We start from the raw sequence: 12,899 nt of genomic DNA on the forward strand, positions 1-12,899 counted from the left end.
GCTACTGAGGCAACGCTGGTTTCCTCTGACACCAAAGAGAAGCTTCTTTCAATACAAAGCACCACACACTCAATCTTTGACACAACAACATTTACTGACAACACAGACTGGTTCCCACAGGAAAATCAGAGGAATGGCACTGCAATCACCCTCCCCCTGCCATTCCTCCTCTCCATTATCTTGCTTTCCTGAGACAAGGCACAATGACAGCAAACTCATTCCTTAACAAGGAGGTCAGACAGGCACAGCACTGGGGGACATTCCCTCAGGGACACTTCCCATCTGGTGTCACCTTGAGCAACTGACTGGCAGCCCCAGGCAGGACAGTGCTCCAAGGAAGCAAAGGCTGAGCAAACAGGAAGACAGAAAAAGATGCCACAAAGGGAGGGGCTGAGGGGGGTTCAGGTAAATCAGTTCCAAGTGGGTTGCTCTTCACTAAGGCCTAATCCAGGTGTCAACACCACTCCTTGGACAGGCCTTAAAAGCCTCCAGAGAACTCTCAGGATTTTAGTTTTTCCCTACCAACAAAGGCTGGGCCAGCTGTGCCCTGGGCCTGTGCCAAGCCCTCCTCAAGCAGGGGCAAGACCATACCCTTGCCTATACTTACTGAGGATTGACACTCCAGGTCATCTTCCTCATAGTCAGGGTTTACCTGATGGAACAGAATCACAGGCACGTCAAATCCACACAGCTGCAGGGGAAACAGCCTGAGCAGCACCTCAGCTCTGGTGGTCACCACTGCCCTGAGCTGCCAGGGGCATGCAGAGCACACTGCCCACACCCAGCCCTGCTCACCAGGCCAGAAACACAGGTTAATAACCTGCAAACATGCAGGGAGATCGAGCTCATTCAGGAGAATCACTACAGGAGCAAAAGTACAGAGTTAACAAGTTTATGCTTTTTTTTGGGGTTTTTTTTTGTTTCAATTCCAAGTGGAATTTCCAATTACAAGTTACTGGCTTGGAGAAATCTTTTAGAACAAACACTATTCTAACCAGGGATCAGGTGAGCAATCTCCTCTGGTATATTGGTGCATGATCTAAGACCACGTGTTTGTTTTGGCTGATTAGAAAACCCAAGATTTACTGGAAAAGCTCTGCACTGGATCACTACTGAAAAGGATTTGCAGTGTGCATGTGACAAAATGCTTCTGGTTTTCCAATCTGCTTATCAGAAGAACATAAAATGGGATATTTAATCTGCATTTTTCTCTATCTGCAGCTTTTATAGACTGGTCCTGAAGTAAGTGTTTCAGTTTTATCCTCAATTCTACAATTCTGCTCAAAATTCAGTGATTCAAGAGAAATTACCAACACTTGAATTCCCTTTCCCCCAAAGGCTCTCAGTCATTTACCATTTATTCATCAGTTAATAAAGTCACATTGATTCTAGTGCCCACATGACAGGATACTATTTAGTGCCTATTCTTTGCAGGAGAAGTTTTGCCTCTAAAATTCATATAAAAAGTGGAATCAGCTCACGACTACCCCAAACCACAGTATTCTTTCAGCTCTTCCATCTTGTTTTGTACATTTAGCATCTATTTCTGTAATCATCCAAGTGACCACTCTCCTCCCCTCCCCGTGTCCAGTTTCAGGGTGGGAAATGACAGATTTTCAGGAGGTGCCAAAGGAAGGAAAAGCAGTGCAGGGGCAGGCAGAGGTGCCAGCCCTGCCCACATACCTCTGCTGCCAGGTAGTGCCCCGTGGCCAGGTGCTTGAACCTGAAGAGGCTGTTCCAGTAGCCAGCTCCCCCTCGGCAGGGATCATGCTGCACCACCTGCAAGGCAGGAACACACCTGGAGCACAGCACAGCACAGAGCTCCTGCCCAGCAGGACTGCCTCAGTTCACGGGCAGGGAAGGGCAAACAGAGCCAGGAACTGAGAAAAGGCAAAACCACCTCTCATCTGAGACCAGCACAGTGCAGGGAATGCTCTGAGCTGGCTGGGGTTAGTTCAGTTGATGAATGAATTAAAGAAGCTCCTCTATACATATATGTATTGCCAAGTCTTGAAATAAACCCTTTAAAAAAATCCATTACCCAATGGGTATAACTAATTTTGGACTGTTTACAGTGGATGAGGGTAGACACCTGGAAACATTTCAAATGCAATGTGCTGTACAAAATAATTAATCTACAAAATAAGTATTTACTACGTGGGACAAGCAGAACCTCCAACATTAGATGACCTGTAACCTCATGCTGGCTCCTCTATAGGTACAGCTGCTTCCTTAGGGAAAACTCAGCACAGCTGACCTGTGCCTTTGAGGGAAGAACTATCTCACCTATGTGAGATATGAATTTACCACCATTTAACTGCACACACATGGACAGTTAGCACAGGCTGCTGTGCTCTAACATGCCAAAGAAATGTTAATTACAGGTAGGCTTTCATTGCAAATACAGAGAAGCTGAATGTCACAGCAGATACTTCTGGAAAGAGAATATAAAAATACCTATCCATCACTGCAATTCATTTTTTGATTCTCACATGCAGTTCATAATTTAATCAGGTTTACAATCATAAACCAACTCTAATAATATCAACAGATTGAGGCTATTTTCAGAAGCCAGAGATGGCCAAGGTGTTAGTCACTCTGTTTAAAAGCCAAGTGAATGAAAAAAGCCAGTTCAGACAGACTAGCAAAGGGCTGCAGCCTCCTATCAAATGAGGATATGCATAATCACATTATTCCACACCAAAAATAGAGCGTTCAGTACACTCAGCAGGACAGTGGAAATTATAAGCTGTTGTTAAACCTCAGTGACTGGTAAGAAAATGACTTCATTGATGTTTCTTTGTGCCCTTTTCCTGAACTGTAAAGCACCTGAATTTGAGAGCTCTGTGCTGCACCATCAGAGAGCAGAGCTGCACTGTGATTGTGCACAGAAAGCACAGCAAGTGAAGGAATTTGAATTTAAACTTGTAATAACAGGAAATTTTTACCTAAAAAGAGAAATCCAGAGAGTGTTTTTCAACAGAAGCAGCAATTGTTCCCACCCAGCCAGCCCCAGCCTGGGCTGCAGTCCTTACCTCCACCTCCCACAGGGCTTTGGAGCTGGTGGCAGACGTGGCTGACTGCCTGCCTGTGGTCCTGAGGAACACGTGCTGCTTTTTCCTGTGCTCATCACACGTCAGGAACTTCTCCTGCTCTGCGTGGAACAGCCTCACCACGTCCCCCTGCCAAAGGCAGGCAGCAGGGTGAGCACAGGCAGTGCCCAGCAGGGCCCCAGGGACACACAGGCACAGCTCTGCCTCTCACCCCTTTGAGGATGTCGTCCTTGTTGTCGCTCCATTTCATGAACAGGACAATTTTCCAGCTGGTATTGCAGTTCACAGAGTTGACCTAAAAGGAGAACTGAGACCATCAGTCCCACTGCCTTGTGCCTGCACAAGATCCTGCCACGAGCCACTGTCTTATTTTTCAGACCATTTTCACCAGCATACTGCAGGCCTGGCTGCATTGCCCTGGAGAAGGAAAGTCCTTTCTGTATCTACTCCAGAAAAAGTAACTTCAGAGCTGACTTGCCTGGAAGCCACTTGTTACACATCCAGGCTGGCAGAGCTCATTTTCTTCACAGTGACTAGTATGGGGCACATCACTGTGCCACAACTTTTAATTTTTGAACACCTTATTTTTAGCTAATCATGCAATAGAGACCAAACTCAAACCTCTGCCAGCACCCAAGAGAAAGTAGAGCACAAAGACTTTTCTTTTAAGTCACTGATTATCAGGACAACCATTCCTAAGCAGCACCACAGGTACCAACCAACTTGCTGAGTTTCATAAACCATGCACTAATAGCTAAGCAGAAGCACAGAGAGGTTTGCACAGCTGTTCCAGCTGTGCCAGAGTCCCCTTACCTCATTGCACCCTGGATTATCCACAAGCTGGTGGCTACTGGCATGGAGAGGCTGGCCAGCATTGACAGGATTCAGGACCACTTTGTCTCCAATGACAACCTGCAGAGAAGTGCAGCATCAGACAGAAATTTGCACACTGAGAAAGCTCTTTTTCTTCCCCCCCTTTTTTTTTTTTAATAGTGGAAGCAATGGGAGGAAGTCACCTTTCTGCAGTCTGGAGAGATGCCAGAGTACTCCACCAGGATACTGTTTGGTTCAGATTTAGCTCACCAAACTCAGTCACTGAGGCAAAAACCCCCATGCTACTGGACTCAGAGCCTTGCAGAAGCAGCAGCTCTGTGTACAGAGCTCTGGTACAGATGGGGCTACAGGATAAATGATGGCTGATTGATAAATTCATTGTATTTAGGTGCCAAATATACATCTGGCCTAAACCCCAGAGCACACTGAAGCTTATTACCTCCTGATTTTAGGGAGATACTATACCCAAGCGACTCAGATTTTGCAAAAGAAGGGATTAATATGGCAATGCATTTAAAGATTTCCCATGAACAGCAGCATTTCACTTCCTTATTACCTCATGCCTCATATCCAATGTAGTGATGAATTTTGAGTCTAAGCTGACAACACTGAAAACCAAGATGCTAATTATTCCTTCCAAGCCTCCTGAAGGAACTCAACACTTCCTACCATTTTGAATTGAGCAGGAATTGTGCAAGGCCAGCCTAATTAGGTCCCTTATTCCCTCCAATGTTAGATCATTCCACGTTTCCAAAATATAAGTTACCATAGCAATCTTCCTCCCCCTCATGACAGCATAGGAAAAAAGGTTGTTCCTGCATCATCATCACGCACTCAGAGATTTGTGCATTTCATTAATTGCAAGCCAGGCCTCCCCAGTGCAGCCTGGCCAGGCTGTGTCCAAAGGGATGAGCGAGGACACTGCTGCCAGCACTTACACTGTCGCCGATGGAGCGCAGCTTGTAGAAGGGCTGGATGTAGAACCAGGAGCCTTCATTTCCAGCTTCATCCAAGGTCACCCTCATTGCATTCTTCTCTAGCAGAGCTGGGAGCCTCTTATTTACTGTTAAGTATTTGTTACTTTTTAAGTGAAGCAGCTAGAATAAGAATCAGAGTTCAGTTCTAAGAATGCTCCTGTTCCTCCCCTCAATAACCCGAGCGTGCATCAGACAACTGCAATGCTACACAGGAGTGCAAACTGAATTATGGACAAATATTCAGGGACTCAGGCACAATTCCACTCACACGTACAGACACAGGACAAAACACCTTCAGTTGGTCCAGCTGTCCCTTCCCCAGCAAGGACAAACACATGGAAATGCCCTCAACACTTACAACAACCTGTTCAAAAACCCAGCACCAAAAATTTGTAAAATTCTGGGACTAAGTGGCTCTTCCTGGTAAGAGGCAAAGCAGCTCTTCTCTAGCTTTGCATGGTCTAATTTAACAGAAGAGGTAACTATTTATACTGATTTCCTTTCTCTGTGTCAGTTTGTGATCTGATGTGTCAACATTTCACTGAGCTGATATTTGGTGTTGCACATGTGCCACCTTCCAACCACTCTAATGAGGGCTCTAACTAGTATTTCTGGAGAAAACAATCAAAGGTGGCCTCAAACCCAAACACAATTAACCCACAATAAAAAACTGACTTTATCACAAATATAGCACCCAGGCCTTACTTCAGAGCCTGGTGAAACCTGGCAAAACTACAGACTCCTGACCACGAACTCCAGAAATCTGAAGTCCACTGAGCAGGGAATTCTCAACTAAATCCTCTCCAGCTTGCCCAGATGTTCACAGCCTACCTGGATGACACTCCCACACTGGGTGTGCCTGTTCCCACAGCCTACCTGGATCACATTCCCATACTGGATGACTGTTCCCAGCAGTTTTCTGTTTTCAGTTTCGTTCTGTTTCTTTTCCAAATCCGCCGCATGCTGAAATGAAAGGAGAACAGTTCAATTGCTGAGTGGTTTCAAAAAGGGGGTTTGTATGAAAGTCTCTTTTCTTCGAGATTATTTCAAAGGACTGGAAAAACAGCGAGCATCTGAAAGAGCCTAATTTCCTTTTCTTCCAGCTTCCAACAGCGTAATTTCCAATTCCCTTTCTCAACTGTTTAGGAAGATAGACACACATCATTTAAGTAACCTGTAATTTGGGTACAATTAGACAAAATGTTGGAATAAAACATGAGATGAAAAGCTCAGACAAGATAGAAGGCAGATACCTAGGGAGGGAAGGTGAAAAAGGGATGGGCAACAGCTCCAGCCAGGAGTTCTATTTCCATTTCTACTGATTTCTATACAAATTGAATCAAAGAACCTCAACTTTGATTCTTTATTTTCCTTTGCCAATACAGGCTGCAGCTGCCCTCCAGGCTGTGTTTTTATGTAGAATCTAATGCCTCCCCCTATGCAGCAAAATCACTGGACTGCCCTGCCATGCTGGGTGCCACATTTATTATAAATACAGAGAACAATGTATTCTGTGAAAGTACAATCAGGACTTAGGATGTACTTCAAAAGCACCCCCAAACCTGACAGTCTCTCCAGGAAAACCACTTTTGTGGCCACTAGATGTCAGCTCCTCAAGCAGCTCAGATGCTGTGACCACAGACAGACAAGTGTCCCAGATTTTAAATCCCTTAAATGGCATTAACTTAAAATAACCTGACCTCAGCACGGAGCGCTCTGTGGCAGACAAATTCCACCAGCAGACAAACAGAAGCCAAAAAAGGCAAGTGATGATGATGAACACATCTTGCATCATCAGCTGCGTTGGAAATGCATTGCACTGATGAAGAAATCTCATCCTGGGCAGAGCTCACAGCTGGGAGCAGAAGCACATGGCCCATGCACAGCACAGGTTTAGTGCATTCCATGTGCAGCAAGTGGAAAGGTGACACATGGACACACAGGACTGGCAGAAAGGGTTTTGATCTGAGTGATGTTCATGGGACACAATTATTTTCAAGCCCCAGGTCACTGCAGACCTGACTCAGCCCATCAGACTTCATGTCAGAGTGATGCAGATCAAATAAACCCCAATAAAGATGTAAAGCATTGAGATCCTTTCACCAAATCCAGCAGGTCATGCTGGGACATTTCTGTGCAAACTTCACTCAGCTGGGGCTAATCCTGGGAAGATCTCATCCTGTGTTTCCTGGCACGAAAGGGTCAAGTGTCAGGTGAGAAGGACAAGTCCCAAACACCTGCACTGGGATAGACATGGTGATGGGGAGACAACTCCAAACAAGAATGTAACCCAGGGCAATTCCAAAGCCTTTTTCTTCTATGTGATACAATATTTAGACTCTATTTTCTCTTAAAACCCATGACCTTTCCCCTCTCCTACACACCAAACCAGCCAACCCCAGAACCCCCATCACTCTAAACTTGCTGCCACAGCCTACTTCCCTTATCAACATGAGAAACACGGCCCAGGTGAGGGAGCTTTTTGCTACCAAAATAGCTTTGTCCCTGCCAAGCTGATACTTTTGGGTTCTAAATATATTTTGTGAAGCACAACGAGTCCACCAGTGGGTCTTTGTGCAGTGCAGGAGCGAGGCAGCCATATGGCAATCAGCAAGTGACTCTCTCCTACGGGGCCATTTCGTATTCCAGGCTACAATGAGCTTAATATAGGCTTCAAGAGCCTAAAAATATTTAGAATTGTAATTTTGACATGAAGTACTCCAGCTATGTAATTTTAACATAAACACTGAGTTTATTTAACTCTAAAGTCAACAGATGGTATTTAAGTTAAGTTGGCTTTTTTTTATATAGGAGCTCTAAAAACAGCAATCAACTGCCTTACTGAGTTTTCAGCTGCTGAATGTCAACATTTTACCAAGAAAATATTAAATACTGCAAGCTAATACGGAAGGAGAGGCTGTCTGGCCTTATAATTACTCATAATTACCCATCAACCTTTCCATGTATCAACAGCAGTGATGTTTGTTTGAGCAATCCCAATAGATTGATCAGACCAGCGGCTCCTGATTTCCCACGTCAAGATGCAGTGCCTGAGAATGCTCTGTGCAATTGTTTCAAAGGTTCCTTTTCAATGCTGCTAACATCCAAAATGCTCCCCTGGAGCACCATTACCTTTAGCACAGGTTAATGGCAAGAGCTCCAGGGCCACTCCAGCTCTAATGCAGCATCATGGTCACAGTATTGGGGGACACAGACGTTGAGCAGGAACAGGAGGGGCAGACACTGATCTGTGACAGTGACAGGAGCCAGGGAATGGCTGGAGCTGTGTCAGGCGAAGGTTAGGTTGGATTCTGGGAAAGGTTCTTCCCCCAGAGGGTGCTGGGCACTGCCCAGGCTCCCCAGAGAGTGGGCACAGCCTGAGGCTGCCAGAGCTCTAGGAGCATTTGGACAGGGTGGGATTGTTGGGGTGTCTGTTCAGGGCCAGGGTTTGGACTAGATGGTCCTTTAGAATTCCTTCCCACTCAGCTTATTCTGTGATTTTGTCATCAATCAGAGGATTGAAGACTTGGAGTGAACATCTCCAAAGGATTCTTGCACACTGATTTCTGTGTACACCCAATATCTCCGCATTAACTTTGCCAAGCTGATTGGAAATCCCTGTTTAAACAGCAGGATGGATGTGAGTTCTGCTGGTGAGGGCCCTGCAGAGGAATACTCACGTGCAGCTTGTTGAGCAGCACAGCATCCGTGGTGCTGTTGGCTCCTGGCTTTGCTGCCTTCCAGAACTGCTTCTGCGCCGAGTAGCGGTTCATGGGACATAGCTTGAACAGGCAATCTGCAAAAACATGGAACAGACACAGAGATGGCTTCAGACAGTCATAATCAGCTGGATTCTTGCTGCTAATGCTCTTCAAATATTCCAGCGGCAAGGAGGTTTATAAACAAATTCCAAAAAGCTCTTGATCAGACAAATGCTTTTTTGAGCAACAGGAATGTCGCCCCATGAATGATAAAAACTAACTGCTGCTGCCAACATCTGATGCAAGACCAGAAAATTTATAACTTGTCCCAGTCAAAAACAGTACCAGACTAAAACAGGAACACGTTCCAGTGCTTTCCCAGGCAAATGGATTTGGTTTATGCACTTTCAGCTTGGAGCTTTTGTACTTCAGCAGGTAAACTCTGTCAGAGCAGGGGGCTTTTGCTTTGGATTTTTTCACTGCTATTGTTGTCTGTTTAGTTTTTAAATCAAATCCCTTCTATTGCTAGGGAAAACAAGGCAAAAAAATAGAAGAACTTCACCTAATAAAGTGGTAGCAGCATAAAATACCCCTAAAAAACAGCCTGCACAAGCACAGACATTCAAGGCATAGCTCGAGGTATCACCAAACCCCTCAGGGTATCAGGTGCCATACCCAATGCATCAACACGGTTTATTTAACATTCTGCCTGGCAAAAGTCAGGAATCACAGCTCATTAGTCTTAATAAAAATACATTTCTGTATTAGAGATGCTAACGTATCAGCAATAAACCCACATGAGCTGCAGTGACTGTTTTTCCTCCTCTCGTCGCTAAGCAACAGAACACGCAAAAAAATAAATTCAGCTATTCAAAGGCAGCGCCTAAAGTAGCAGCTCAGAAGTTCAAACAAAGTGCCAGAAGAGCCAGGAGGTTGTTCCCAGCCTCTCTGGCAAGAGGGAGGATGTAAGGCTTCAGGCTCCTTGTTCACAGGGCCTTTCTCCAGGTCTATCCCTACAGGCAACCAGCACAACTGGGAGAGCAGCAAGGTCAGGAGAGACCCACCTGGGTTTACTCTCACTGCCCAAAAAGCAGAGCTGCTTGTTCATGGACACTTTGGATGCACATCAACTGAGAAGGGAGAAACTCCACACTGCAAACAGGTCATGGCAGCTCTGCCAGAGGCTGAAGTTGCTGAAGGGGCTGAGACAGACCTTGGTAATTTCACCTCTGGATGCCATTTGAAATGGACACCTTCACTCTAGTTGTGCCTTTCCTCCAATCCATCCCCAGAGCACACCATCAAACAGCTTTCACAGAGGGGCAAAGAACGCCAGGTTGGAAGGGACTTTGGAGACCATCCCATCCCACCCTGGTTTAGCAGCCCAGGACACCAGCAACAGCAGCAGGAGCTGGGTATGGCACTGGGAGCCACTGGGGAAGGACACACCGAGCTCAGGGCACGAGGGAGGAGATGGAACTGCATCTCTGCAGAAACACTCAGCTCCACTGGCATCCACCCCGCCAGCCTGGGGCTGCTGAACCGCCAGGAAAAGTGCAAACCACACTTCCCAGGTTTGTGCTCTTCACCATTTCCTTCATTTCCATCAGGATGATTCACAGACATTGACAGCACAGCAGAGATTCAAAAAGCCACTGCGGGCTGGCACTTCAAGCTAAGACTCTGCATTGTAAGCAACACACCAGTTATAAAATTTTCTATTTTTGCTTAAACCATCAGTTCACACAATGACAGCAATTAACACACAGAGCTGCAGAGAAGAATTAATTGTATGCTAGATTTAGTCACAGTGCACTTCTTTCCATCCTCATCCTTCAGTCAAGAAAGTTGTCAAGTTAGGCTCAACTTCCAAGCTGTTAACTGCAAGTAACCCCTTCTCCTGCCTGAAGCACCAGGAGAGGTTTACACGTGTTTGACCTTGTCCAGTGCAAGAAGGGAAAACATAACGTGTTTTTCTTAGGTTTTCTCCCTAGTAACAAAGCTACAGATCTAAAACAAACAATGAAAATCACCCAATATATTTTTTTCTAGTATTTGTTCTATGAAACCTACTTCTGAAGTGGCTGAGAAGTTCAACTTTGCCTTATTCACCTTCATATGGCCACCAACTGTATTTCACCACGGGTCAAACTACATGAACTTTATGGCCAGAAGACTCTCAGATCTCCAGAGCCCCTGGCCTTGGATGTTTACAAAGTCAAGGATGTGCTGGCTGAGTACCATCACGGTCATTGATCTGCAGCCCACAGCCCTGATGACTGTGCAAGATAAACCCACTCTTGTCACACACCATCCTAATGGAATTTAGGTCTATTTCTAAAGCAGGAGCCAAAAATCCAAAGGCAAAAGTTGAAAATGAAGCCACAGCAGCTCTCTGCTCTCTCAGTGATTCAAGCTTCTTTAGCCACATCGGAAAGGTGATAAATAAAGCAATTACTGCACAGTAACGACATCTTTTTATAGACTGTTTGTTGAATATTAACCAGGAAGGAATGCATTTCGCTTTCAGATCTTCACGATACAACGGTGAAAAATGGCAGAATTGCACAATGAACAAGTATAAAAATAAAATACTACGTCACTGTGGATGAAACGATGATACATCAAGCCTGAACACCCAACAAAAGTCCTGCAGGAAAAAGAGATTGCATAATCCTCCACTAGCCCATCAGATGATGAATGTTCCATGGGCACGTATTAAATGTGCATTTCAATGCTTCCAAGCTCCCTCCTGTCCTTCCGGCAGCGCTGGCTGTGCGTGGAACGGAGCGAGGCCGAGCACCACGTGAGAGATGAGTGAGAGATGCTCTCACTGGTGGGACATTTCCAGCCTACATGGGCCTCTGCCACCTGCAGCTCCCAGAAATATCACAGCCACCATTGGTTACCCTCTGCGTGCACCGGCAGCACAGAGGAGTCGTCAGAAGGGAGGCTTTGGGAACGCTAGAAACCCCCGTATCCCAAAGTATTTTGGGGTGCAAGGAGGAGAGAAACTTGCCAACAACATTGTTGCCAACTGTCAATTCCTTCTACCCCGTGCTTTCCATTTTCTCTTCTCCCTTCTACATTCTCTTCTTGACTAAACCATGCTCCTTTCCAGCCCAGCATCGACTCCAAACTTCCAACCCTTCCCTCCAGTCCAAGCCCAACCAGACACATTTCAAATGCCCAATTTTTGCTCTCATTGCACAATGAAAAACCTGACAAAGACTGAGATTTTTCTTTTTCTTAAAACTGACTCCATCAAAAGGGGATTTCAGTCACATTTAGGTAGTATGTTAATAAGATCATCAGAAAATTTAATGCAAGACTTTTCCAAAATGGAAAATACCAAGGTTAGAGAGGCTGGACTGATATGGAGAAGGAAGCAGAGTATTTCAGAGCTCACCAAAGGCATCATCACCTTCTTTGACTCAAAGCTGCCTAGAAATACATAAGCCAAACATACCTATGCAATTCCAGCCTCCCCTTCAGAGGCTTTTCCCACCCTTTGGGGCATTATGCGATGCCTTTACATCCATTCTATCCTCGGTGTAAGAGGACAGCTCAGAAAGTTCCTGAACCCTGCTGACACCCAGAGCTCCACCAGGCAACAGCAAACACCTTTCAGAGGATGGCAAAGATGCATGGAATCACTGACTGGGTTGGAAAGGATCTAAAAGCTAATCCAGTGCCACCCCTGCCATGGCAGGGACACCTTCCACTGTCCCAGGCTGCTCCAAGCCCTGTCCAGCCTGGCCTTGGACACTTGCAGGGATCCATGGGCAGCCAGAGCTTCTCTGGGACATCTGTGCCAGGGCTCTGCACCCTCCCAGGGAACAATTCCTTCCCAGTATCCCATCCATCCCTGCCCTCAGGCAGTGGGAAGCCACTCCCTGTGTCCTGTCCCTCCATCCCTTGTAAATAGCCTCTCCCTGTCTTTCTTCTCAGCTCCTTCAGGTGCCATCCTGCTCCTGTCACAGCCCAGCTCATTTTCCAGCCCATTTTCCTCCCTGCCCTTCTCCAGCACACCCGTTATGGAATGATCTGGAAGCAGTTTCAGCTCCAGCCAGGCTGGTTGTGCAATCCACCACTCATCATTTTTTCCAAATCTCCACTGCCTATTTTAAGCACTTAGGAGAAGGTCTTCACCAACTTTTCTGCAGTTGGAGAGAGCAGGAATCAAATAGTTTGCTGGCAACAAAAAGGTGTGTCGTTATTTCGGGTTTTAAACCCAGACTCTCCAAAATGCCAACTGGAGAAAGGTAAGAACCAAGAGAAATTACTCCCCCTCACAAAAATCATACTTTAGGGCGCTTTCAAATGAGGGAAAT

At 45.9% G+C, this 12,899-nt stretch overlaps 1 protein-coding gene across 11 annotated transcripts in view; it reads right to left on the bottom strand.

Annotated features, from left to right (window-relative positions):
- Nucleotides 1-12,899, bottom strand: part of ITPR1 (inositol 1,4,5-trisphosphate receptor type 1) — a 147,234-nt gene that overhangs the window by 99,178 nt on the left and 35,157 nt on the right. For 9 of the 11 annotated variants that reach the window (XM_085072227.1, XM_085072232.1, XM_085072231.1 and 6 more), the window contains 8 exons: nucleotides 8,545-8,660; nucleotides 5,741-5,827; nucleotides 4,826-4,984; nucleotides 3,867-3,965; nucleotides 3,265-3,348; nucleotides 3,036-3,182; nucleotides 1,684-1,779; nucleotides 608-652 (listed from right to left, as the gene is read on the bottom strand). In XM_085072227.1, the coding sequence (XP_084928353.1) occupies nucleotides 608-652; nucleotides 1,684-1,779; nucleotides 3,036-3,182; nucleotides 3,265-3,348; nucleotides 3,867-3,965; nucleotides 4,826-4,984; nucleotides 5,741-5,827; nucleotides 8,545-8,660 (833 nt within the window). The remainder of the gene's footprint in view (nucleotides 1-607; nucleotides 653-1,683; nucleotides 1,780-3,035; nucleotides 3,183-3,264; nucleotides 3,349-3,866; nucleotides 3,966-4,825; nucleotides 4,985-5,740; nucleotides 5,828-8,544; nucleotides 8,661-12,899) is intronic. The other 2 variants (XM_085072233.1, XM_085072238.1) reach the window with 1 other exon arrangement.

The sequence above is a fragment of the Lichenostomus cassidix genome, chromosome 12 (assembly GCF_008360975.1).
Source record: "Lichenostomus cassidix isolate B80296 chromosome 12, HeHo_3.0, whole genome shotgun sequence".
Lineage (NCBI taxonomy): Eukaryota > Metazoa > Chordata > Aves > Passeriformes > Meliphagidae > Lichenostomus > Lichenostomus cassidix.